The sequence below is a fragment of the Mustela nigripes genome, chromosome 12 (assembly GCF_022355385.1).
Source record: "Mustela nigripes isolate SB6536 chromosome 12, MUSNIG.SB6536, whole genome shotgun sequence".
NCBI lineage: Eukaryota > Metazoa > Chordata > Mammalia > Carnivora > Mustelidae > Mustela > Mustela nigripes.
In genome coordinates this window covers 28,150,312-28,177,511 of record NC_081568.1, presented here as the reverse complement: position 1 = coordinate 28,177,511, position 27,200 = coordinate 28,150,312, and the positions used below count along the sequence as shown (strand labels likewise).

Sequence of the window (27,200 nt, the reverse complement as noted above, 5' to 3'; positions counted from 1 at the left end):
TACTGCTACTATAAATCTCTGGATTCTAAAATGTGAATGAAATTATTTCACTGGCTATCTCCCACTATCACGTAAAACTGGATAATAAATTAAGCAGCACAGTTTGGAGGTGAGGTTGGACGGGTGTATTCAGTGCAGAATTCTCAGGGATTGGTCCTATCCCCAGAAGGGTAGCAAGGTCTGTATTTGACACAACCTCTAAGTCTTCTTGCTTCTTGCTCACACTAGAGACTTTCATCATCTCTATTCCTTGGTTTTGCAAAATTGGCCTGTGTGTATCAAGTTCTAGACCAAGGTACACACCAGTGCAGGAAAAACTCTAGACTCTTTAGAATTTGCAACAAACAGATTCCTTGAAGATTATTAGCATGAGAAGAAGATGAGTTAAAGAAAATCGGATGGATTACATAAACTCTGGGTGATGATGGCTGTGTTCAGTGAATTGAGATAGACTTGTCTCATCTTCTCTAATTTCTTAATCTGATATGATTCCCATTTTGAAAATGAGTGATTTCTTTATCAACATGATATTGACAAGAAGAGGAATAGCTTTCCTGTGCAATTCTCATGCAGGTTCTTTTTGTCCCTAGTGTGCGCTTCTCGTAATGAGTCAAAACTAGAAATGCTAGATTTCTTAGAATGAGCAGTTAATAACTTCGTTTTCGACAAGAACTTAAAGCAGCTCAGAAAAATGTAGAAGTTGATTGACAGGGTGAGTGTTTTTCCCTTCTACTTCATACACTGTATTTATTAGAGCAGTTGGGTATGACTTCAGCAGCAATGACCAGGACTGGAAACAGTCCAGCAGGGTCCATTCATCCTGTGTCTCAAGTTGAGTTAGTGTTTTGTAATCAGCCTGGAAACTTCCTGTGTAAACTGCCTCTGTTTTCCTCCAGGGTCCTGGTTATTTTATCTTCAAGGCAGTACAAAGCATCTCATAACATAGAACCAAGAGTGTTCCATCACAGTTCATAATGTCAGTCTGTGACCCTACTACCTGCTCTGCGAAGACTTAACTTTTTATATGTGGGTGGGTGGGTAATTTGTTGTTTATTTCATTCCTTTTGCATTTTTATAGAACTCCTCCAGGTATGGCTGGAGATAATTACAGAATGTCTCATGCTTGTGCTTCCCATCTAAAGTTCACTTGCTACAATGTGTCTATTTTTTCTACAAAAGAGATCATTTTTAGAGTTGAAACTTTAGGCGTTTCCGATTTCTGTCAAAGAATCTCAGTACCATGGCAAGGTTTTTTTATGTAGTTTATGCTTTTCGCCTGATTTATTGCCTTGCAGAAATGAATATTTTAATCAACATTTAATAATCTCAAGCAGAGTGGTGCCTGCGTGGCACAGTCGTTAAGCATCTGCCCTTGGCTCAGGTCATGATCTCGGAGTCCTGGGATTGAGACCTACACCGGGCTCCCTGCTTGGCGGGAAGCCTGCTTCTCCCTCTCCCACTCCCCCTGCTTGCATTCCCTCTCTTGCTGTCTCTCTCTGTCAAATAAAATCTTTAAAACAATAATAAATAATCTCAAGCAGAGACATTTTCTGAAAATAGTTTTCAAGAAAAAAAAATCAGATTTTAGGCTCATCAAAGGCAGGAAACCAACTTTTGCATCAGAGAGGAAATCATTAATTGCTTTAAGCAAAATAGCTGCATGACTGATTTCAATATCAATGTCAATATTTGAATATCCTTACTACAGGGATTTCTAGTTAAGTCTTCAGAGTAGCCCTTGACTTCACCTGACATTGAGTCATAACAATCGTAGTACGTGGTTGAGTAATAATCATTTTCTCATTAACTGTCAGGCTACTCAGAACATCTGGAGGTTTAATCATTGATTCCACAAGTCTCTACTGCCATCTTCCTAAATTTGGTCTCAGATGAAAGAAACCAGGAATAGTCTAGAGGACTGCTTCTTAAATATATATATATATATATATATATATATATATATCTCACCTGGGGATAGTGTCAAATCCAAATGCTCATTCTGTAGGTCTTGGGTGGGGCCTGAGAGTCTGCATTTCTAATAAGCACCCTGTAATGCTATTGGTCAATCTGGGCCACTCATCGAGGACCAACAATCTCTAAAACTATGTATGGGCCACAGCCTGAATTCAGGAACTTCCTGAGAGTAAAAGAAGAAATATAGGAGCTCAATGAGGAGAAGGGACAAGAAATAAGGTAAGGTAAGGATAAGAATAACAATATAAGGTAAGGAAATAAGGTAAGGATAAGGTAATGAGTGAAAGGAAAGAGACCCTTGAGGAACAATGAGATGTTTCCCCGAGACTAACAAGAGTCATAGGGTTCTTGCATGTAACATTGGATGGCAGAGGAGGAGGAGGGCAGGGAATCTGACTTTTAGTGAATGTCTTCTGTGCAAACTGTAGTCTAATATATTGCTAAATGTTTATGGATGGGTGGATAAATCGATTGGTAGATATGGAAGATACTGCAAATATCTGGATATGTGGAGAGACGTGTGCGTATATGGAGAATAAATGGATAGACAGATAGATGGATGGGTGATAGATGAGGTTCTGCTTTGTTCCAAACAGGTTTGAAGAGGAAGCTGTACCAGGTCCTCCATATGCATGCATTGCTTCAGTCCTCATGATAACCTTTTCAAAATACATACGGAGAGAGGTGATAAAGCTGAGGCTTAGAGTAATTAAAACAAAACAAAACAGAACAGAACAGCTCTAGGACCGTTATACTTCACAGCTCCAAAATCCATGCTTTGACCAGTCCCAGAACTGGACATAAGTAAAAGAGGCAGGGGCATAAAGAACAGTATTGGAGCCTAGGATAAGAGTGCACAAGAAGAAATTAGAGAAGAGGATGTGGCAGACATGTGGATAGGTCCAGCAAGAAGGGGAGAAGAAAATGCAGCTTGCCAGGGCCTTGGTCCAAGTGGATAATTCCAGTCCTGGTAGCAATTAAGAAGTGACCCATTTGGCAGAGCCAGCCCCTCTGCAGGGGGGCTGTTGCCACTTTCTTTCCTGCCAACACTGTTTCCATAACCCTTCTGGTCCCGGCTAGAGTAGCCTGGTTCTATCCAGTGTGGACGACTCAGTTTTCACTTTTCCTGAACTACTAACACAGCAGAGAGGCCGTCTGCAGGACTCTACATGGGAGAAACTGTGTAGCAGAAACTTGGGGCCCTTAGCAGAGTCCACCCCACTCCCGCTGCTCTGAGTCAATGGTACTCCCTGTTCAGAGTCTTCCTCCTCTTCTGCATCTGCTTTTGGCTGCACAGATCCTTTTGAAGCTCCTTCTCTGGGATGATTCATTGAGAAAATCCTCCAGTTGCTTTCCTAGATGAAGCAGGTTTGTCAGAGACCATCAGTTAAACATACAGGAGTAAGGGCAGGGACAAGGCCTTGCAACCCACCTAAAATTGGGGGAGGGGGAAACTGTGATACTTATTAGAAGAGGAGAAAAAGAAGTTTATGTTCACTCGCTTTCAACCTCATCTTGTACCACTTGTCCTCTCTCTCTTGCCTTGCAAGGTGTCTTGTACATAGTCAACCCTCAAAACACATTTTTTGAATAAATGGGTTGATCAATGACTACATCAGAAAGAAAAGAGGATAAATTTAAAAATATAAAATCAGGGGCACCTGGGTGGCTCAGTGGGTTAAAGCCTCTGCCTTCAGCTCAGGTCATGATCTCGGGATCCTGGGATCGAGCCTATCTCTGCTCTCTGCTCGGTGTGGAGCCTGCCTCCTCCTCCTCCTCCTCTCTCTCTCTCTCTGTCTGCTTCTCTGCCTACTTGTGATCTCTATCTGTCAAATAAATAAATAAAATCTTAAAATATATACATATATATATATAAAAAATCATAAGAACCTTGCTTATGTTTTGAAATTTTCCTACTGGATCAAGTAAGAAACCTGTTATGGATCTGATGTCTTGATAAATGCTTAATTTTGGCATCGTCTTTGAAGCCAAAAGAGTTATTTGGGAGAATCCAGATGAAGGAAGAGATGTGGAGAGTCTCTGCTTTCCAACCACGTGCCGTGCAGTGTCAGGGGGAGAAGGTGGTTAGTCTGAGGCTACTGTACCTTCAATCAGACGGTGTATACCCCTGTCTCAGCACAGGGGTATTCACAAAAAAGATGTTCAAAAAAGATGGCTGGCACAAAATATTATAAATAAATATTTATTGAATTAATGAACAACAGTGATGTACTTACTCTATCATAGGTCCTCCAAGCTGCAAGGAACACTTAATGCTGCCCAGAAGATTGCTTTTGCCTGTGTTTAGCTGCATGTTTTGATCAAGGGAAAGTCGCATGTCCATTGTCTAGGGTTAGGGCTCCTCATGCTATTTTAGGCAGAACTACCCTAAGGCCAGTTTAGAAGAGGCTAATTTATAATTCTAATTCATAAGTATTCCCCGGAACATTCACAAAGACTATTTTCTTTCAAAGTCACTGGAGTTCTCATTTCTTAAATCTAATGTAATTGCTGGAAGAGGAGACTGTTCAAGAAGGAACAGGGCACTGAGTATAGTTTAATATGGATGGGAATGATAGTACATTCTTGTGCGCTTTCTGCTAGAGCTTGCTTGGCTCCAAGGGCAGCCAGTGTAATAAACGCTTGCATGAAAAAGTGAAGAGTTTACTGGACTGAAAGAAGGTACCCAAAATCCCAGGGCCCAAGAGCTTGGCAAGGGTGGTCTGGCAGAGTTTTGACACTCTTATGGGATTAGACTGGAAGACCCCTTCCTAGCATATAAAGAAAAAAAGTAGTTGTCTGATAGTTCCTTGAAACCCTTCAGTGCGAGTTTTATTTATTCAGCCCAGGGAGGGCAACTTACCTTGGCTTGTATTCCAGGACAATAGATTGGTAATGGCTGCTGGAAACCTGTAATGAGAAAATTCTAAGATCATATTCGGGCTCATTAAGAAAGTGTTGTCCCTTATACTTCAACTTAAGAAAAATGGAAAGAGGAAGAAAGAAAGAGGAAGAAAGAGGAAAAGAAAGACAGGAGGAAAAATGGAAAGGAAGGAAGAGAGTTGTCATAAGCTAGCAATGTCAGCTAAGAGTTCTGGAGTGGGGATTGGTGGCATGCCGCATATTTCATATCCTTTCTTTAAAGATATTTTCTTTTTTATTTTTGTCTTGTAAAAATCTGAGTACTTACATCCCCAAATCCATTTCATTGTCCCATAAACTCTGTGAGGTAACTATTGTTATAATCTTCATTTTGTTTTCAGATGAAGAAACCAAAGGTACAAATATATTATTTCCCCAAGTATTAGTGCTACATGTGCCTAACTTCAGGGCCTAGGCTTTTAACAAGCATGTCATTTTCCCTTAGAATTCTGGACTCCTGATATTTAAAGTTGTTATCACTCATTTACACCCTATAGTAAATGAGTTTCTCTCTGTTGTCTTACCTAAGGTAAGAAAACATAAAAGATTAATAAGGTCAACTGGGCTGAGGACAAAAGACTAAGACTGATTCTTAGTCTAAATATTGAAAACACGGCTTAGTATATGACTGCAATCAAGGAAGTATAGGTTATTTCTGGATCATTCTAAGGATGGAATGCAATATATCTATACCATTTTTTCCTTGAAATCCAACCCAAGTAGAAGAACTATTTTTTTAAAGATTTCACTTATTTATTTGACAGAGAGATCACAAGTAGGCAGAGAGGCAGGCAGAGAGAGGTGGGGAAGCAGGCTCCCTACTGAGCAGAGAGCCCGATGTGGGGCTCCATCCCAGAACCCTGAGATCATGACCTGAGCTGAAGGCAGAGGCTTTAGCCCACTGAGCCACCCAGGTGGCCCTAGAAGAACTGTTTTTCACTCCTTGCATTTTTTCATTCTAAAAGCAAAGATGTTAATCACGATGTCCTAATGATATTCTGAATGTAGGTAATTATACTTTGTTTTCTTTAAACACTTAAAGTGTGTTCTTTTAATGGGATGATCTCACTTTTTATGGAAACACATTATTATCGCTTTCCCCGAGTATTTATTTCTATAATTAACTGTTAAAATCATTTGTAAATATGCAAGTTACAGTGGCCATGTAAAAACAGTTTGGATTCTACCCAAAGGCAGGAAAAATACAAAATGAAACCACAAAAATCTTCAAACATCCTTAAACATCCTTCAAACATCCTTTGTCTGTTCTTTTCCTTTTACAGAAAAATCTGTCATTGCTCAACCAGTATTCGTTTTTGCAAAGAGAGAAAACACTTTTAAGGTAAGATCAAGCTAATTTTCTTTGTTTGACTTTGACTTTGACAAAATGATGTTTCAAGCAGCCAGTGACACTGAATGGTTTCATGCTTGCCTAAGTTTATCCTTTTGCTCCTCACTTAGCAGAGCCGAGCCTCTAGAATATTTATACAGTAGGTTTTTACTGGCAGCAATCTGGCCTAAATGGGAGGCCAGAGGCCTGCCTTGTCTTGAAGCTATGAATAACATACCATCTTTACCAAAATTATAGGGTTTTTTGGAGTGACTTGGAAAGGGGCGGGACTGAGAGAGGTGAGCAGGGTCGAAATTCCTCATGGGTCTCCACTGACCTCGCCTAAAACTGGGTACAAAATAAGTTCTAAACTGTGATGCTTGATTTTAAAGGGATCGTAAGGTCCCTTAAGGTCTGTATCATACTGAAACCACCTGCTTGGAAAGACCAATGATAAGATTAGTAGCTTTCCCACTTTAGCTTGATTGATATTTTCCTGTTATTCGTTCCTGCTTATCCAAGTCATTTACCCGACTACCCACAAACTCACTAAAGAGACGCTCAGGGGTGCCTGGGTGGCTCAGTGGGTTAAAGCCTCTGCCTTCAGCTCAGGTCATGATCTCAGAGCCCTGGAATCGAACCCCACAACGGGCTCTCTGCTCAGCAGGGAGCCTGCTTCCCCCCCCCCCCCCCCCGCCTGCCTCTCTGCCTACTTGTGATTTCTGTCTGTCAAATAAATAAATAAAATATTTAAAGATGACCTTGGAAAAAAAGAAAAGAAGAAGAGTCGCTCAACCCCCAAGCCCTGGCTGAAAAGTCGGTTGCCCTGGTTGAAAAGTCAGTTTCCTGGGCCCCACCCCAGGCCTACAGCTCAGATCTTGAGAGCTGGTGTTTCAAATCTTCCTTTTAAACAAGTTCTGACAAGGGATAGTGCAGTCACTGAAATACAAAACCGCTCCGCTAAGACTTTGTTTTGTCTTGAAAATATGCCTAGCGAGTAAAGGAGCAAAGGTGAGTGGGTTTGCCCTGACCTAGCTGAATAGACTTGGCTTTTGAGAATTCTCTTCTAAAGTGACAGGGTCGAATTTTGATGCAGCAAACACTCAGCTCTCATGGGCAACTTTGTTTCTTTCCAGAGACCAGCAGAAGACACGTTTGAAGCAGCCGAGCATGGTAATGACTTACATCCTGTATTTCAACCTGTCTCCGGACAAAGAAAAGAAGCAGGCACAAGTGTTTTGGCATGTGGCAAGAACTGGGGAAAACTTCATGGTTCTGCTGGTTTTTAAACACCAAATACACTGGCTTTTGTTTTGAAAGATGACATGTAGGAACACTGACGTTAGAAATGCCTAAGATCCCTTGTTTCTCCAGTGCCTGGGTCTCCACCAACCAAAGACACTCCCTACACAATCTCAAAAGTCACATGCAGTTTCTTGCCAAAGCCACTTGTTTCTAAGAGTTTCTTAGGAGGATGAGATGCCTATCACTTTAAAATCACCAAGCTGTTAACCCCAGTGTTTAAACTTGGGCTTCAGGACTTAACATCTTAGCAGGTGATGATCTATGTAGGCAAAAGGTCATTCTATTTATCCTTCCCCATCTTGGTTGAGGATAATTTGTTATTGCTGGCAATTTTACCCATCCTGGTGAATTTCTTGCAGAATCCAACGATTTTCTAAGAAAGCGTGCACGGTCTTCATCTTTTACTTTGCATACGACAGATCCTCAGTTCCAAGGAGGTAGGTATAGACCTGACTGTTGGCTGGTCACTGTTATGTTTTCTCTATGTGAAATTAGTGAGAAACTTTTCAAAGGGAAATGTTTAAAAGTCTACCCATTGGAGAGCGTTTATAATAAATTACTGGATAAAAATAGCCTATAAGATGGATTGTACAGCGAGTCACTATGTCAACATTCAACTGGCCACCATGGGATGGAAGATGGACAGGACATCAGCCATAATGTCAGCAATGGTTATCTTAGGTAGGGGGATTACACAGGCAATTTGGGGTTTCCTACCCACTCTGCACTCTGTCATGTTTCCAGAGTGTCCGCATTGAGTATGCATTAACTTTGTAATTAGGGGAAACTGACATTTCTCCCTAAGTTACCATCTACTTAAACAAATAGATGTCTGCCTTGAAAAGAACACTTTAAGAACTTCATCACATACTCCATTCTGAATAAACCAGTAACTCAGTTTGCCTCTCTTCTATACTCTAAGCACTCCGTGATTCCTTTTATACCTGACCACATTGCTCTCTCTGCCTTGTAAGACAGCTGTCTCTGTGTATGTCTGTCTCCTCCACTGCGCCTTCCTTGAGGTCATCTTCATGCCTGGTAGAGTGTCTTATACATGGGGAGCACTCCAATATTTATTGAATTGAATAGAAATTAATTTATAATTCTCATGATAGACATATTTTATTTCTATTGATTAAAAATACAAAACTGGGGCGCCTGGGTGGCTCAGTGGGTTAAAGCCTCTGCCTTCGGCTCAGGTCATGATCTCAGGCCCCGCGTCAGGCTCCCTGCTTAGCAAGGAGCCTGCTTCCCTCTCTCTGCCTGCCTCTCTGCCTACTTGTGATCTCTGTCAAATGAATAAATAAAATCTTAAAAAAAAAAAAAAAAACCTTTTCTAAATTAGTGATATAGAAATTTTAGAAACAGCAAAAGTCCAAATCAAAAGAAACACAAAAGCCTACTTCCTCACTGACTTCAGTTTGCAATTTGCTTCTAGCATCCACCTTGTCCCAGAATCGAATGAGATCATCATCCTTCACCAACCTCCTGACCTTCCCCCCTTCTGGGCCAGGTAATAAACAGCTTCTAGAACCTTGAGCCTGACACTCTGACTTTTTCAAAATCCATTCTCGGGACACCTGGGTGGCTCAGTGGGTTAAAGCCTCTGCCTTCGGCTCAGGTCATGGTCCCAGGGTCCTGGGATCGAGCCTCACATTGGGCTGTCTGCTCAGCAGGGAGCCTGCTTCCCCCCCTCTCTCTGCCTGCCTCTCTGCCTACTTGTGATCTCTGTCAAATAAATAAATAAAATCTTAAAAAAAAAAATCCGTTCTCATTGATGGTACTAATGGTGAGCTTTATTACTCAGCTACTACAAAATGCTGGCATTTTAGTGGCAAATAAAATGCAGGCCTTAGCAAATTATGATTAGTAGAATGCCTTATGAATCCAGACAGTGTATCTAATTTTGGCAGAAATTTTGAGTTTGATGATGCTTTTAAGGAATTTATGTTTATGTTATATAAGGCAGCTCCATAAGATAACTTTATTTTATTCATTAATGTTCATCTGTACAGTTTATAATATATACAGTGCTTAAAATATACTGCTATACTTTAAATTCTTATCCCAAAATTTATGCTTTAGGTGACTATTCTAAGGTTGAAAATATGATTCCTTTTATTTTCATTTATATTTTTAACTCCTTTGGGAGATTTTTTTTTTCAAAGATTTTATTTATTTATTTGACAGACAGAGATCACAAATAGGCAGAGAGAAGAGGAAGCAGGCTCCCTGCTGAGCAGAGAGCCCAATGCAGGGCTCGATCCCAGGACCCTGAGATCATGACCTGAGCCAAAGGCAGAGGCTTTAACCCACTGAGCCACCCAGGCACCCTGATTTATATTTTTAGAATATGATTACTTAACCTTTTCATTAAAACATTACTTCTTTTAATTTGACATTTAGAGTGCTTTGCTAATGAAATCTATGTTGTCATAAAATATTTGAAATGGTTGGAACATTACATTGAAATTACAATTTTATATTCTTTTTGGTTTTGTTTCTACTGAACATTCATCTGCCTTTTCCAGGTTAAGCTTGCCACTAAGAAATAACAAAATACAAACTATTCACTTCCTTCTAAATGATCCCTTTCTACATGGGAGCCATGGGGTTTTCAAACTAATGAATTTATATTCTTATTAAAAATTCCAAACATGACTGAGCAACATACATGTCAGATACCTTTCAGATACAGAAGAAATACTTTCAAGCTCAGTAGACCCCCTTTAAACCTGAATCACAAGTTACAGACATTAAAAGAAATAGGGATCCTAATCCTAGAGAATTTATTTTATTGTATTTGTGCATAAAGTGAAGGGATGGATATAAGTTATCTGAGTAACTGTTTTGATTCATTATTATTTTAATAAGACATACACGTACAAAAAGATTAAAGGAACATTGATATCAGTAAGTACAATTCCATTTTATGTTGTGCAGAGTGTTGGTGGTATTGGAATGGAGAAAAATAGTACAATTTGATATGGCCCATTTGTGGCTGGTTTTTAATAATAAAGATCATAAAGCATTTAATTAAACTTTGAATTAGAGAAGTGATTCTACCCCAACCTTTGTAGTTTTTTTTTTTAAATAAAGACATTATTTATTTATTTGACATAGAGAGAGAGAGGTCACAAGTAGGCAGAGAAGCAGGCAGAGAGAGAAGGGGAAGCCGTCTCCCAGCTGAACAGAGAGCCCGATGTAGGGCTTGATCCCAGGACCCTGAGACCATGACCTGAGCCGAAGGCAGAGGCTTAACCCACTGAGCCACCCAGGTGTCCCTGTAGTATTTTTAATACATAGATGAAGCAGTTCTTATTCTTTTCTCATTTCCACTAATCAAATCCTCAAAGGTTGCTGTTTCTGCAATTTGCAGCCAAGAGGGAGGTGATCACTTTGAAATGTATAATAGTCCTATATTGCAACCACCATCCTTAGTCTTATGCCACCAACACACTTCATAGAAAAATTCCCTGGCATAACAGTCATCTCTCTCTAGGAATCACGAGAGTGGGGAAAGTGGAAGAATTTGCTATTAGTTTCATAACATTTTATAAGAAATACATATTAAGGGACACCTGGGTGGCTCAGTGGGTTGGGCCTCTGCCTTTGGCTCTGGTCATGGCCCCGGGTCCTGGATAGAGCCCTGTGTCGGACTCTCTGCTCGGCGGGGAGCCTGCTTCCCTCCCTCTCTGTGCCTGCCTCTCTGCCTACTTGTGATCTCTCTCTCTGTGTCAAATAAATAAAATCTTAAAAATATATATTAATACAGAGGGCTCACTACCATCAGATTTTATAATACGTACTCATTTCAGTAATCATTGTCATGGTTCTAAAGAAGAGTGCCTGTTCCATTAGTGGACCAATTTTCATTTATATTTCTGAAAGTCAGCAGACATATGTGGCAGAACTCCCTGCCATCACCCCTTTCTAGCGGACTGCCTTCTCAGCTCACTGCCTACAGTTATTAGCGCCAACAGCGACACCTACTGGTGAATGTAGTACAGGACTGTTAAAACCCGAATTCCTAGAAACCGACTCAGATTTAAGACGCACAAAATATTTTTTCTCACAGTGAAGAAAAACAATGTTTTTATGACATCAACTCTTGTGCAAAGGAATGTGGATATGAACAGTACAGAACAAGGTATGTAGTTTATTATAAGAGCCTCTGAAATTTTACATTTTACCATTTATAGTTTAATTTGTTGTATGGGTGTTAGGATCTGGAGGTAGGTCAAGTGACAAAATGTGAAAAAACAAATTTGGTAAACCAAGTCCCAGGGTCGAGATGAATAGGTAGTGGGTAAAAACTAAGTCTGAAGTAAGCACTAAGCAATTCACTGGCTATTTTGACGTTGATCAGTCAACATTAATCCCTCACTTAATAATGACTTTAGAAAATAGACATTAAATTAGTCAAAAATCTGGAGGAAGAAGTATGTCACTAAAGATATAGTGACTCCTTAATTCTGTTTTTTTAAGGTCCTGTGAAACATTCCGATCATGTCCTAAGACCTGCTGTTTTGCAACCACCTCAAGCTCAAAGGTGTGAAAAACTAAGAAAAACATTTGTACACAATACCTTGGAATCCTGCAAGACTAAGGAAAAAACAAAAAATAAGGTAAGAAAATCTCCTATAGTGGGATTGACATCAAGTCTCCATCTTTCATTTAGTAGATTGTTCTGGGCCCTACGTTCAGCGTTAGGGGCTGCCTGACTTTAGTTCTGTTGCTGAAGCAGCTGCCAGGCTGGAGAAACACCCAGACGATAGATAGGAAGCAGCCCTCAGTGACCTTATTAAAGTTGTCCTCTTGAAATGGAAAGTATTCCTAGAAACTAGTTTTGTGGTCTCTCCTAGCTGTAAAGTTGAGTCCCTTATGGTAGAAACTCCTGGGGCCTTGTTCCAGGGCACTGACTCCTCATGAGAACAGGGGGAGCAATGAGGTGGCCAGGACCAGGAGCCACAAATCAAAGAAGGAACAGGCGTTTTCTGCATCAGCAGCTGGTCAACATCCCAGTGCGGCCTTGCCAGTTTAGTTCACACCGGGAATCCATCCAGATCCAACTTCGTGGATAATGGCAGCAGAGAATTACCCACACAGAGTTGGGAATTGGGAGGACTGGGGAAGCTTCTGAAGACAGAGAAACAGTCTCCCTTCCAGTGGTTGTAATGGCTGAGTCCCTTACTGTGGGCCTTTTTAGGGAGATTGTCATTTTGCTCAAGCCATGCAGATACGGGTTGGGGATATTCTGTTGCTGTGTCTTCCAGAAGCCAATACTTGAGAGGAACGGCGCCCAGGATTTCAGAGTCATTCCATTCTTCATTTGTTTCCAGCAGAACTGTTGAGGCTTGGTCCCCTGTTTTGTTTTGTTTTGTTTTTCAATACTGAACACAAAGACAGGGACACATGGAAATTAAGATGCCAGTCATTTCATCAATGCAGTGAAAAACAAATCAGATCAGTACTAATCCTACCTCTGCCCCTAACTAACTTATGTTTACATTCTTGGTCAAAGCTTACAATCTTCTCTTTTTATCAGTGAAGGGAGAGAGTTTAACTTGGTCAGCATTTGACAACATTTTTGTAATTCCAAGCCTTTTTTTTTTGTGAGATATAATCTCACGAGACTCACTGTGAATTTTAAAAATCCTTTCATTATTTCTGCATGGAATATGGCAAGAGTTTTAAGTAAAACATGTTTTAAATTTCAAATCAGTAGATTATTAAAAGTTTTCATTTAAATACAGCCTAATAATCATCATTACATTACATAAATTCTAACTTTTATCCTTTCAAGAAGAGATGCATGTTGTTTGTGTTAAGGTATGCAAGAAAAAGTATGATATGTTGACTAATTTCTAAAAGTTATCATATTGCATATAACTTTGGAACAGGATGTACTATAAATTATAGATTAAATTTTTTGTTACATATTATGATATAAAAAGCAAATCAATATTTCTTCTTTGGCATGGTTTATTGAACCTTGCATTATATATTTTAAAAATAAAATTTATTCTTGCATTTTCTTTCTAAATGATAAAGAATGAGAGAAATTTTCAGGTAATTGTTTGTAAGCATTTCTTCTTGAATAAATTAAACATATGAATGGCACTTTATTAGTGAACAGCTTAATTGGATATGCCCATTATTGAATTTTGCCTGTCTAATAATGACCTCTGAAGATTTAAAGACATGCTATATAAAATGCAGTGTAAGAATTCTGACAAAATAATGTAATTTACAGATCTAGTGAAAATTATCTATAGGTGAATTTCATAGAACTGCTATTTTCATGTTCCTTAATGACTTGTACATAAAATCAGAGCAATTTTCATTCACTGTCATCAATCAGTGGTCACTTATTATGTACAATTTAAATAATATATGCCCAATAAAAACCATTTTAAGTACATAAGAGTAAAAACTACCATTTGGATTGAGAGATAAGTCATCTGAGTGACTGACTCATGAACATGCACTTTGATCTTTGCAACCAACAACATATATTCTCTTCATACATATTTCTCAGCTCTCAAATTCTATTATAAAGGGGAAAATGCTCCAAATTATTTTTATTGATTGATATAAAATTGAAGTGGAAACAGACCCCACCTACCTTTAAAGATATGAACTCTTTGAAATGTCTTTGCAAACCCTTGCTGGGGGAAGGGAGGTGCTAAAACATTGGAGATACTAGATCCGATAATTTCTAGGGCTCCTTCCAGTTCTAAAATTGCTCACACAATTTTCATTTATATATTATTAATCAGGTAATAAACATTTCATATACAGCAGACAGAGTAACTAGTTGATTAAGTCACCTGTCAAAAATTTTTAGATGAAGAGATGAATGGGTTTTCCTCTAACATTTGGTGGCTGTGCTGGTGAAGCTCTTAGGGTATTTGCAGGATTAAATAGTCCTGAAGGATATATTTGTGAAGCTAGAAATGAGAATTAATTCCAAAAACATAAAAGTACCAAAAGGAAGTGGGATTTCTGAATATAATAGCAAAGGCTACAGTCCCTAGTCCCTGATGTCAGACAGACCCTAGCTCTAAGGTCAGCCCCATTTCTGGTTGCCTAAGCCTGGCCAAGTTATTTAAATTCATTATGTCAGTTTACTCATCTGTAAACTATAAAATGTGGATAATAGACATACAACCTTTACAGAGATGTTGTGAGGAGTAAATGAGATAATGTTCTCAAAATGCTTAGGGTAGTATTTGAACATAGTAACTTTGCAATACATTTAACTGTAACTAATGTTTCCTTATCTGATGCTCCTTCAGCAAGGCAATTGAAAGGAACATTCTGATGAATTGCCTTTCTTTCAGATTTCTGAGGGGAACTCCTCTTTGCTAAGTGAAAATTTACCAAGTGCCAGAATTTCAGTCCAGCTGACTACCAGCCAGAATTGTTTAGGTGCTACATCAGTAGGGTAAGTTAATGATGAGGACACAGAAAGGATACCCTTTTATTCTTGCTTTATCATTATCATCATTTATGGAAAATAGGTTTCTGATACTAGACAGATAAATTGCTAAGATTTCTCTTTTTCTAATATTTTATTTATTTATTTGAGAGAGAGAGCATGAGCTGGGGGAGAGGCAAACAGAGAGAGAGAAGCAGACTCCCCACTGAGCAGTAGGGAGCCTGATGTGGGACTCCATCCCAGGACCCTGGGATCATGACCTGAGCCAAAAGCAGACACTTTAACTGACTGATCCATCCAGGCACCCCAAATTGCTAAGATTTCTGTTTGAGATTTTCGAAAAGACACAAATTTAAAATGCTTTTCAAACTGTCTCTAATATTTAAGGATTATCGTATTAATATCAGGTTATCTTTATTGTTTTGTTGACTTAGGTGAGAATAGTTTAAAAACATACAGCTAAATTTTTATTTAGTTAGGAATTAATTATCTGGGTGCTAGATCAGCCTCCCCGTTCTCTGGTGCCTCCCCTCCCCCCACCATCTCTCATTATTTTTCGTGTTATTCCTTATTTATTGACATACATTAGATAGACAACAAAGAAAGCAGTATAAATGTGCAAAATGGAAGTTAGTATTTACCGGTGTCATCAGCAATGAGGGCATGTTTGATCTGAGAGATGATTAAAATTAGCCATAGAGATAACCAGACTCACATGATTAGGGCCCGTGTGGATTCCATAGCACTTACTACCTATGTTGCACACTGGGGTACAGTGGGGATCCCAGACCGCATCAGCCTACAGATAGAAAGCCGCATATCTTTGAGTTTCTCATCATGCAAAACACTTCTAACGACAAGAACAAAAATGTTCTAGGAGGTAAAAACCCAAATTAAACAAAAGCACACTTAAGTATAACAAGACAGATTGGCTGTGCTTTTGCTCTGGAGACCTCTGGTGGCTGAAAGCATCAGTCACTTGGGGAAGGAGTGAGAAGAAATGAGAGATCGGAGAGGCTGTGCTGGAAAAGCAAGAAGATAAGGTCTGGGCCAGCCCCTGGTTGATCACACAGCCCGAACAGAGATGGGCATGACATGTGTTTGGACTGGTCTTAGCTAGTGCTGTCACAGTTGTCAAATAATTTAAATGTCATCCCTGGGAGGACCTCAATCTCTCCTTCATTTCTCAGATGCAGATGAACAAGAGTTAGCAGATGTTTTTATGCTTTACATAAATCTGTTAAATCATAGGATTACTTCATGTGCTAAGGTCTAATGTGCCTTTATCCCTATATTAAAGAACAAATGTTCATTTCTTTTCCTTAGATGTCAAGCAAAGGAAGATAAGTATTCTTTTAAAAGCTGCAGTTCTGATTTCGTGTTTGGAGAAAACATGGTGGAAAGAGTTTTGGTAAGAATTTGGCAAATGTTTCTATTATAAAAGCTGTCATTTTGAGTTTCTGGAGAAAAATTAATTAAAACAATGTTAAATTGGAGCATACTTTAACTCCTGAGTCCAAAGGCACGTTTTCTTTCTTTAACTGCAAAGATTCTCCTGGGAAGCAAGTTCTGGTTGTTAGAATAATAGGCAGGAACCCACAAAGGAAGGGAATTGTGTAATTATAACATTATTACTGATGAGAAATATTAAATATTCTTCGACATGTTACACCCAAGGTACCCAAGGAAATCCCAGAATTATCTGCAGTAGATGAGTTAACGGGTAATGATATTTTAATATCAGGTTTTTGATAGCATCTTTCATAACAAGATGCACTTAAAACCATTTGCCAATTTTTTCTTGTTAACCACAACCCTCCCCTTCTAGCTTTTATGGTGAAAAACATTATCACAACTTTTTTTTTTTTCAGGTTTTAAGAGGGAAATCACAGTACTTTTCTTGCCTAGGGAAACATACTTGCCAAGTGGAAACCGTTAAGGAATATTACCAGCATCCCTATTTAGAAGTGGGCGTCCTCATCCATGAAGCGGTTGCCACTGTGCCCTCCACAGTGAGGGTGCATGAGGACTACTAATTACATCAAGGATCCCCAGGAGGCCACACAGATTTAAAAACCTGTATAGAGGCTCAGAATAATAAAGAACCAACTCATGAGGCCTATGTATTCCAAGTTTTTTAGGGCTTTCACAAATCAATCCCTTTTAAGACTTGGTTGATTCTACACCTGCCTCAGGCTAAACCTAAATTTGAGAGTACTGTCATAGCTTTCTAGCTTAGGGGCACCCTCTGTCACTCTCAAGGTGAAGGGCAAATCCACACTTCTAGGGCTATTGATCCACATTTTTTAATCTGAACCAGAATGGACCAACTTCCGGAGGGAAATTCTAGGCGATACATTTAGGAACATTTCTTTCATATCATTTAGTCCTCAATTTGGTACTAGCTTAGCCACAGCTTCTATAAGATGTCACACACACACACACACACACACACACACACACACACACACACAACTTTCCAAGCCCCACAGGATCAACTTTAACATCCAATTCAACTTACCAAACATATTTTGTGTTCTCATCATATCCAAAGCTCTGGTGTTGGACTCAAGTTTGGCTGCATATTAACAATCATCTCGTTTACGTGAGTCTCTAAAGGATTGCGTATGCCCGGGCATCTCCCCAAACAGATTAGATCAAAGTCTCTGGGTGAGGCTAAGTGTCACGTGATTTGAATCTACAGCCAGGATTGAAAAACACCTGGGGGAGTGGCTATGCAGAGCTATAGGGAGACACTGCATTCTAGAGGTGCTTACAATTGAAGAAAGATAGAGACATGCCTGAGCAAATGAACTACCGTTGGGTTTAGAAATTTGGTTGGAGGAGGTACCCGTGTACATTTCCTGTGGGTACTTCCACTCTGGCTTGCAGAGGAAACAGAGCTTCCTGTCTCTCTAAATTGATAACATCCTAGGATGGCAGGAGCTACAGTGATCACTTGTGTGTGTTCTCTGGTTAATCCTATAATCCTGTGACCTTGTGATTTGGGGGTCAGAATGCCCTCGTGACTTGTTTGCTGACTATGCGCTGTTCCAGTGAGTCATGAGACTTTCTGTGCCTTTCTGTTTATTTTCTTAAAATGGATATAGTTACACCCATCTCTACCAGTTTTAACAGAGTATCTTAAAAGTTCCAATTAAATGATGTGGAAGAATTTTGAGTTCATAAAGAAAAAGAAACCCAAGTTCTGAAGTGCTGTTCTAATTCCCCCTGTTCTGTAGGGGGCTCTCTGAGATCATAAGTGACCGGGTAATTGCTCAGTTTTTCTTCCCTGGCCTTGGTTAGAGCACCTGTGCAGGGCCCCAGGTGTGCAGCCTTAAAAGCGATTGTTGGCAGAAATTGAGGAAAAATTAAGATGATCTCTGAGACAGCGAGTGGGTTCTCTGGGTAACTTGTATGATTACTTTGGATTGAAAGTTAAGTGTTGGGAATACTGAAATACCTTGCAACAGAGATGAAAGTTTCATCTCCTTTATTCAGGTTAGTCTGGCCGTAGCCAGGAACAGCTGCTACCTCCTCTCAGGTCTCTAATCCTTCTCCCCTTGTTCCTGGAATGAGATCCCACCTGACGTAGGCTGGTGGTAACTCCATTACGCTTCCTGAGGATCGGGACCAAGGTCCTGTGATGTGACAGGAAGGATTTCCCTGCAGAGCACACAGGGAACCCAAAACAGAAACATCGCAGTGGAGTTTGTTTGCATGTTGAAGTAGAAGAAAGAAAGCTGTAGAGATACAATTCAGTAATGTATTTTTTTCCTTCGTCTAGGATACTCAACATCTCACCCACTCTCAACTTAAAAATGACTCATACACTAAGGAAAAACCCTTCAAATCCACTCTAGAATTTCCTGTCAACTCTCCAAATTCAAGTAAGAATTATTTCATTTGTTAAAATTTTTTTTATTCAATTAGTGTGTTTCCTGTTTTCCTATGTCATTTATTTAATATCTATAAAATACAAAAACAATAATGCAGTGTTTTAAAACTTTTGGGTAAAAAATTAAAGCATACAGATATGGTTGTATGATACATAAGCTTATTTTATTTATTTTTTTTTACTTGAGGCTATGGGAAATTAAAGAGATGTATCTAAACTCGGGTAATTCACTTTTGAAAAACGCTCAATTTTTTTTTTTTTTTAAGATTTCGTTTATTTATTTGAGATACAGATAGAGAGCGCACACAAGCATAGGGGTGGGTGGCAGAGAGAGAGGGAGAGGCAGGCTCCCCCTGATCAAGGAGCCTCATCTGGAGTTCGATCCCAGGACCCTGAGATCATGACCTGGGCTGAAGGCAGACGTTCAACAGACTAAGCCACCCAGGCGCCCTGGGAAACACTCATTGTTATAAAAAGCTAAGGGGGCATGTATATTCATGGGGACAATGAAGAGCTTGTACAGTAGAGAAAATGGGGTCTTTTATGTGTCTTTTCTCCCTCTTATTTTCTTAGGCACAGACTCTCTTAAAAATATATCCTTAATTGAATCAGCTGCTGCTTTCTCTTCTACACCATCTCCCAAATGCTTGCTAGAGAAAATTGATGTTGTAACAGGGGAAGAAGCAGAGCATAATGTATTAAAGGTCTGTATATCACCCGGTGCTCTTTCTGCCAGCACGTGTATACATGAAGCCAATTTCTATAAGCAGGAACACCTTTGCAAATGAAGGCAGAAGTATCACTTTCCTGAAGACATAGCTGCTTCAATAAAAATGTGAGAGGCTTCCAAAGACGAAGCCAACATTTTGTTGTATTCATACGTTAGTATATGTAATTTTCAGGAATTTGGATGGTTGGATTTAAAAGCGTTCACGTTCGTCTGTCAGAAAGAAGACAGCCAGGCACCCTGTCTTAAAACAACTTCAGACCCATGTTTTACACTTCTCATGCCTACTTTTATAATCAGTGCTATCATCCTATGATTTAAAAGTTCTACTTACCCTGGACATTTTTAAATGATAAGATGAATAGATTTCAGTTCAAGAGAATTAAAAAAATTCTGTTCGTCCTTGAAAAGTTCTTCTATATAAGTTTTGGACTTCATATAAAGCAAGACTTTCATAGATGTGGTGTCCAGTATTATACATAGGATTTGAATGTTAATTGCCTTAGGGATCAGCCAAGGCAGAGGAAATGTAATTACTATGACATAATCGTTTTTCAACAAGGTGCAGGTTTCCTCTTCTCTTTCTCCTTCTGCATTTACCCCCCAAATCTTTCCATTTCTCTCCTCCAATGATTTACTGATACATTTGATGGTACAAGTGTGCTTCCAAGCCTAAATCTCAGATCAGATTAAACCGAGATTAAGTGAAGTAATTGCTAGCTGTTGAGGCCCTGGCAGGCTGTCTTTTTAACAAGTCATCTTGGTAATTCTTATACATGGTAATACTTAATTTTGGTAAACATCAAATTATAGTATGGTACTCTGGGGTACCACATCTAGTTTTGATGCTGTGTTCCTCAAAAATTTTTAAACATGCAAATAGTTTCACTATTCCTTTACTTTCATGTAAGTTACATAGCTCAAATAACATCAATTTCATTTCAAAGTTGGTACACATAAATATATTGTTAGGTGATGCAGAAAATAGGTATGGTATTCTGCCATTTACAAAAAAATTAAGGGACATACGTATTGGCATGTATGTACATGCAACTATCTCTAGAAAGAGAAGCAAAATACCAGCAACAGCGATCACCTGTTGCAGGGGTGGAAACTGACAGATGGAGAAGTCGGGCTGGGAAGGACTTTCCACTTTGTACATCTTTTTGCTTTTTGATGTTTGAACTATTCAAAAATTGCATGCTTTAAAAGTTAAATAAATTTTTAAAGCTGGTTTACAAATCATTAACAGAGGTTATTCTGGTAAAATCAGGCAAGAAAAAGTGTTACAGCATAGGAAAGAAATCACTTTGAAAAACATTTTTTTTCTATATTTGACATTTTAAAAAATTGTCCTTTAGATCAACTGCAAGCTTTTTATATTCAACAAAACAACACAGTCCTGGACTGAAAGGGGCAGAGGAGCTTTGAGGCTGAATGACACAGCAAGCAGTGACTGTGGAACATTCCAGTCAAGACTAAGTAAGGAATTGTTTTGTACAGCCACCCACTCTTTCTCAGAGTAAAATTGCCAATAGATACACATCATCTTCTGGAGATGTGTTATCAGAGTCAACAAATCAGACTGTTGAAAGCAGTGTTGTTTCTAATGTGCTATAGCAGCTTCGTGTTTGGAGCAGGCTCTGGTTCTGCCTCTATCACTGACTAACTAGTGACCTTGGAGAAGGTACTTCATCTCTCCCTGCCCTAGTTACATCAGTTTCCAATGGGGGGACTAGTACTCCGTGACTAACTGAGCAACAGGGAGAATTCTATTAGATGATGCACTTCAGCAGCTCTGAGCAAGCCCAGCACACACCTCAACCGTAATCTCCGTGTGACTTAAAGGTGTGTGATGACATTAGTTTTGAAGGAAAAATAGTTTTTCAAAAGAGAGTATTTGCGCTGGCATTTCTTCTTGGCATTCTACATAGGGCGTGTGGCTTGAGATGAAGGGCCAGTTTCCCAGGAAACAGAGGTGTGTGGTTACTGACATCCAGAGCGATGGTGAGAATCTGGAGTCGATCAGACTGAAACACTCAGAAAGTCTTTAGCATCCGAAAAGACACACTGGGCTTTGTTCAGAGGCCCAAACTGAAAGTGGGCACCCTGGGCAGGGTGAGTAGGTTTCCTGGTCAACACCGGGAAGTCAAAGCTGTGGAGGGGACCATTGGTAGAAGTTGGATTCACATATAAGGATGTTTCCTGAGCTTTAGATATCGAGCTCGAGAACCCAGTAAGGAACAGAATTCAGACTAAAAGAATAGGAACTAGGTCTTCAGTTTTATAACTGGCAAACAGGTTTCCAAATAACCCAACCAAGCATTATTCCCAAGGCAGGATGCTAGTTGTTTTCTACTCTTGTTCCGCGCTGCTCTTTCTACTGCTTGCCAAAATCTGTGATGCATGGTGTTTACGTTGCTGGGGACCTTGTTTTACCTTTTATATGGTATATCATGATCACCTGTCCACATCAGTAATTCTCTTTCTTCCCAATTCTTAATGGGTTCATAATATTATCTTGAATAGCCATGTCATCATTTATTTCGCTACTTCCATTTTTTTAATGCCTAAAGCCCAGTTTTCTCCACTGTAAGCAATTCTTGGATAAATATTCTTCAGACCACTAGCTCCTCAAAGGAGTTCTAAAATTTTCATCATTTTTTAGTACTATAGTAAAAAAATAAATTCCAGCTTTTAAGCTAAAAATAGTCCTTCAACATAATAAAGCTCGGTTGGAAAACCAACTTATTGTCAAGCCAAATTACAACTTCATAGTGAAAATACAGTCTGAAAAACAACTGTAATGATTGACTTTGCTTTCAAAAATGGCACATTCCCCAGGAAGGTCAAGGAATCGACTGTTCTGTAGTCTTATATATTTACCTTCCCATTTTAGTTATGCGCAATCAAGGCAGCCTGAGGCTGATTCTCAATAGCAAACTCTGGGCTCAAATGGAGATCCAAAGAGCGAACCACAAAAATTTGCGAATAACAGCTACTGATTTAGAAGACTACAGCATCAAAGTGTTTTTAATTCAGGTAAGTAACAAAGTTCAGTGATAGAGAATTACTCTACTACATTTCTAGGTCTCTGTAATTGCTAATTTGTTTAATTTCTTTTTTTTTAATTTTTTATTTTTTATAAACATATATTTTTATCCCCAGGGGTACAGGTCTGTGAATCACCAGGTTTACACACTTCACAGCACTCACCAAAGCACATACCCTCCCCTAATTTGTTTAATTTCATTGTAACCTGTACCACTGGCAAAAAAACAAACAAACTTCAGCCATTGATTTTAGTTGTTTACAGTTTAATATAAATTTTAAATTTTATATGAAATTTATAGCTTAACACCAAAATCTACGGTAATCAGTTGGTATATGTCCTGAGACATTGGTATTGATATATGCTTCAAACCTCCACATTTTTCTTTACCATTGAAATTATATCAACAATCTTACTAAGTTACCAAAGGGACTGTTGTCAAGATGGGCTCCTAGGAGTCCAGGGGAATACACAGCCCAGCGCTTATACTGAATGCTGAAACTGAGAAGGCTTTGCAATCACTAGAAAGGAACCAGTGAGAAATGGAAAAACACAGGGCTAGTAAGTTAAAAAAAAAAAAAAAAAAAAAAAAACCGTCCCGGAGCAAATTCCCATTCTGGACATGAGTCAGTCTCCAAGGTAACAGGATTGGAGCACAGCCTTAGCTTTTCCTGGCAGCAGGAATGCTTGACCTCAAATACAAGATCCAGGCACAAAAGAGAGAGAGCTGGCAGGAATCAGACCAGAAAAAAGGCTAGGTTTCATACATAGGCTGAGACCCAGAAGACTTGAGAAGACTGAGTACTCATGTGACCCAGGCAGAGGGTAACAGTACAAGTAAATTAGCTCCCATATAGTACTGTGGGGGTGGGGGGGAGTTGCCAAGTGCCCAATGCTGAAAAACCAAAGTTTTATTAACTATCAGTAAGGGTACTCTTAGGTGTAAGTAATGCTGAGTATTAAGATGTTAGAGTAAGAGCATGCCCAAATGCTGTTCATCATTTAGGGAGACAATCCCTAGTACTCTGCCCGGCTGGGTCCCCTGACTTTGAGCAAGTAAAGCAGCCTGCTTGTTGCTAATACTGCAACCAAGACCAATAGCTAAGATGGGATTGTGCTGTTCAATATCTGGCACACGCGGACTCCGTAAATTGTAGGATATCTGCTACAGATAAGCAAACATATGAAAATCACCCCAATTTCCTATCCAAGGGATGGTCACTACTAACATTTTTTGTTGTATATTTTAGCATATATGTGTGTGCGTACCTATGTATGTACAAAATGTATGATCTGCAGGTAGCTTAGTTAGATCTCTGAACTTGATTTTATTCATCTGCCAAATAAAGATAATAATAATAATATACTTTATAAAGTGGTTGAATAGATAAGAATGCTAATATTTGATTATGAGGTACACGTATGTAACCTTTTCACTCATGAATGAAAATGAGTGTTTTCATGTCATTAAATAGTTCAGTCTTTAAGAAATCTTTTAACAGGTGAAAAGAATTCTATTATGCACCCTAATTTATTTCCACTAATTCTACTTTATTAAGTACTTAGGTAATTTACTGTCTTTTGTTATTATAAATTCTGCAAGGAAGTTGTGAGGAATTCTCTGTGTACATACATGTTAATTTTCTTGGGAAAATTGTCTTGACAAATTTCTCTTCAGAAAAACTGAATCGATTTTCATTCTCACCAGCATTTTCTTATGGTACTTCCTGGGAATTATAATTCTTTTAAGCACTAAAAATTTGTTATTCAAAAAATATATCATTGTGATTTTATTTTTAATTTCTTGTTCTGAATTTCTTGAATGGATATTTCTGAATGAATTTGGCAAAACGCAATATGTTAACTAGTGGAGAACATATTTAAATTTTAATGTTAGAAAATCAAGGTGACAGAGTAGTATTTATATTTCAATTACAAATACTCTTTCAATATTTATTAACTGACTAAGAAAAAATTACACCTTTTCATATAATGTAAAAAATGAAATCAGTCAAGAGTCAATAATTATTTTCTCAATATTTACTATATAATATTTAGCATAATATGAGGGAAAAAAAACATTCTATTTAACTTTTTGTTATTTTCTCCCAAAGTAATTAAGGAAACTTAAGAAAATCCAAATGAAAAAGTATAATTTTAACCCTTCTCCCAAAAAGTTGGCATGTAGTTTGTTCAACCCTCAATTTCTTGGCTTTGAAAAGTAAGACAGCTTCCTGGAGGATTAGCAAAGAGAAAAATTTACCTGGATTTTCTTTGAAATTGTGAAAAGATAAAAAAAAAGTAAACTGCTGCCATGTCACCGAAAAAGAATACTGACTTTGATGGCAAAGATCTGGCATTCAAGCCCAGTCATTTGCTGACTATATACACTCACACAAGTCATTGTTCCTTTCTGAGCCATAATCTCCTCATCTGTAGAGGGAAGTGGGAAATGAGTATCTACTGAATACTTGTGCTGGGTGCTTTTGCTAAAAGAAGTGAAATAAATAATTCACTCATGGTTTTATTGTAAGGATTGAAAAAAAAAGAATGTAGTAACCATAACTGTTATACCAATGTTATTGTTACCATCATTTTTTATATTAATTGCATCCATAAAAACAGCATAGAAAATACTGAGAGCAAAGACTTCTGATGTATTTCTGATACAATATTGTAAGGGTGGCTCTGTGGCCCAATGGATGGCACACTGAATTTCTGTGCTGCAATATTATAGACCACTCTAATGAGCTCTGTTTTCCCACTGAGCTGGGAGGCTTGTACATAATGTCTAAACACAGTCTTGTAAAGGAAAGGCGGTCTTTTTTGATCCACCCTACACTTTTCTACAGTGTAAAACAGTGGAGAAAGGATAGTCTTAATTTCAAATGGAAATTTTAAATCATGGGGCACCTGGGTGGCTCAGTTATTAAGCGTCTGCCTTTGGCTAGGGTCATGATCCCAGGATTCTGGGATAGAGCCCTGCATCAGGCTCCCTGCTCAGGTGGAACCCTACTTCTCTCTCCCATTCCCCTGCTTGTGTTCCCTCTCTTGCTGTCTCTCACAAACAAACAAACAAATAAATAAATAAAATCTGAAAAAAAGAAATTTTAAATCACAGAATTTCATTTCTCAGTTTAAAATGCACAAATTGGGACCTGTTATAAGATTATTCACTTTCAGATTCAATTTGCTTCAAGATGAGTGGCTTTTTGCTCTTTAATTTTTAGGGTTATTTATAGTCTAGATTTATGCCGTTTGATCTCTTCCTTATTAATAGTGAAAGATTAAAAAATCTCTAAAATGTGGCTATTACTAAGTTATTTATACTTTTTTCTTAAGATTTTGGTTTATTTATTTGACAGACAGAGATCACAAGTAGGCAGAGAGGCAGGTGGTTGTGGGGGGAATAGCAGACTCCCCGCTGTGCAGAGAGCCCAGTGCGGGACTGGATCCTAGGACCCTGAGATCATGATCTGAGCCAAAGGCAGAGGCTTAACCCACTGAGCCCCAGTTATTTATACTCTTAAGATTTTATTTTCTTTATTTGGGGGAGGCAAGAGGAGGGCAGGGGGAGAAGGGGAGAGATTCTCAAGCAGACTCACACTGAGTGTGTGAAGCCTGACATGGGGCTTGATCTCAAGACCCTGAGATCACAACCTGAGCTGAAATCAAGAATTGGCTGCTTAAACTGACTAACCACCCAGTTGCCCTATTTATATTCTTAACAACTTAATTTTCCTCATGCAGGCCAGCGCCAAAGACACAGGATGTCTGTATGCAGCAATACATCACCGGCTCCTTGCCCTTCGGAGCTTCAATAAACAGAAAGATGTAAATCAGGCTGAAAGCCAGTCAGAAGCAATCCTGCAACAATTAAACTGTGAGAGCTGTGATGAGGATGAGGATGATTTCCTCCAAGTCACTAAAAATAGATCAGGTAAATAACTTTTCTTTTCTTAGGTCAGCGGTTTAAGAAAGAAATCTTCTGCACAATCCTAATAACATGAACTAGATTTTTGTAAAGTGGAACTTATCTATTTAAAGTGGATGGGAATTAGAGTCCTAGCTCTTTGGATCAGAGGAATGGGTTTGGAAATCATTGTCTTCTGTGTATGGCCTTCATTAGGATTTTGCCAAAATTCCTCTTCACTGTGATGCCCATATGTCATTTGCACATAGATTTAATAAAAATGCCATGAAGTCTTACACTGAAGACTTACACTGAAACTAACCCATTTATTCATATTTTTCATCACTTGTTCTCATTTTCCTATTATGGGCCATAATAGAAGAAATCACAAATACATCATAAAGGTAAAAGCACATTACGATGAAGCCCACCAGACATATATGACTTGAAATACTGAGACTCCTATTTGTCTCCTTTTTGGAATTTGACTGCTTTATCCTCAATGACTTTTTTTTTTTTTTTTTTTTTTTTTGCCTATGGCAAGCAGTACTATTTTTTATTGGGTCAAGATTCATGAATTGAGCAAGGTTCAACTGGAACCAGTTGTTAGTAGATTTTTAGGTTTCAGTGCTTGT

At 38.8% G+C, this 27,200-nt stretch overlaps 1 protein-coding gene across 4 annotated transcripts in view; it reads left to right on the top strand.

Moving 5' to 3' along the window:
- RANBP3L (RAN binding protein 3 like) overlaps nt 1-27,200 on the top strand; it is a 46,322-nt gene that overhangs the window by 17,231 nt on the left and 1,891 nt on the right. Inside the window, exons 2-14 of one of the 4 annotated variants that reach the window (XM_059417007.1) lie at nt 6,180-6,238; nt 7,363-7,399; nt 7,891-7,968; nt 8,970-9,044; nt 11,610-11,681; nt 12,020-12,159; nt 14,878-14,981; nt 16,302-16,386; nt 18,763-18,865; nt 19,447-19,577; nt 20,962-21,082; nt 22,500-22,642; nt 26,403-26,592. In XM_059417007.1, coding sequence (XP_059272990.1) covers nt 6,180-6,238; nt 7,363-7,399; nt 7,891-7,968; nt 8,970-9,044; nt 11,610-11,681; nt 12,020-12,159; nt 14,878-14,981; nt 16,302-16,386; nt 18,763-18,865; nt 19,447-19,577; nt 20,962-21,082; nt 22,500-22,642; nt 26,403-26,592 — 1,338 coding nt within the window. The remainder of the gene's footprint in view (nt 1-6,179; nt 6,239-7,362; nt 7,400-7,890; nt 7,969-8,969; nt 9,045-11,609; nt 11,682-12,019; nt 12,160-14,877; nt 14,982-16,301; nt 16,387-18,762; nt 18,866-19,446; nt 19,578-20,961; nt 21,083-22,499; nt 22,643-26,402; nt 26,593-27,200) is intronic. The other 3 variants (XM_059417009.1, XM_059417008.1, XM_059417010.1) reach the window with 3 other exon arrangements.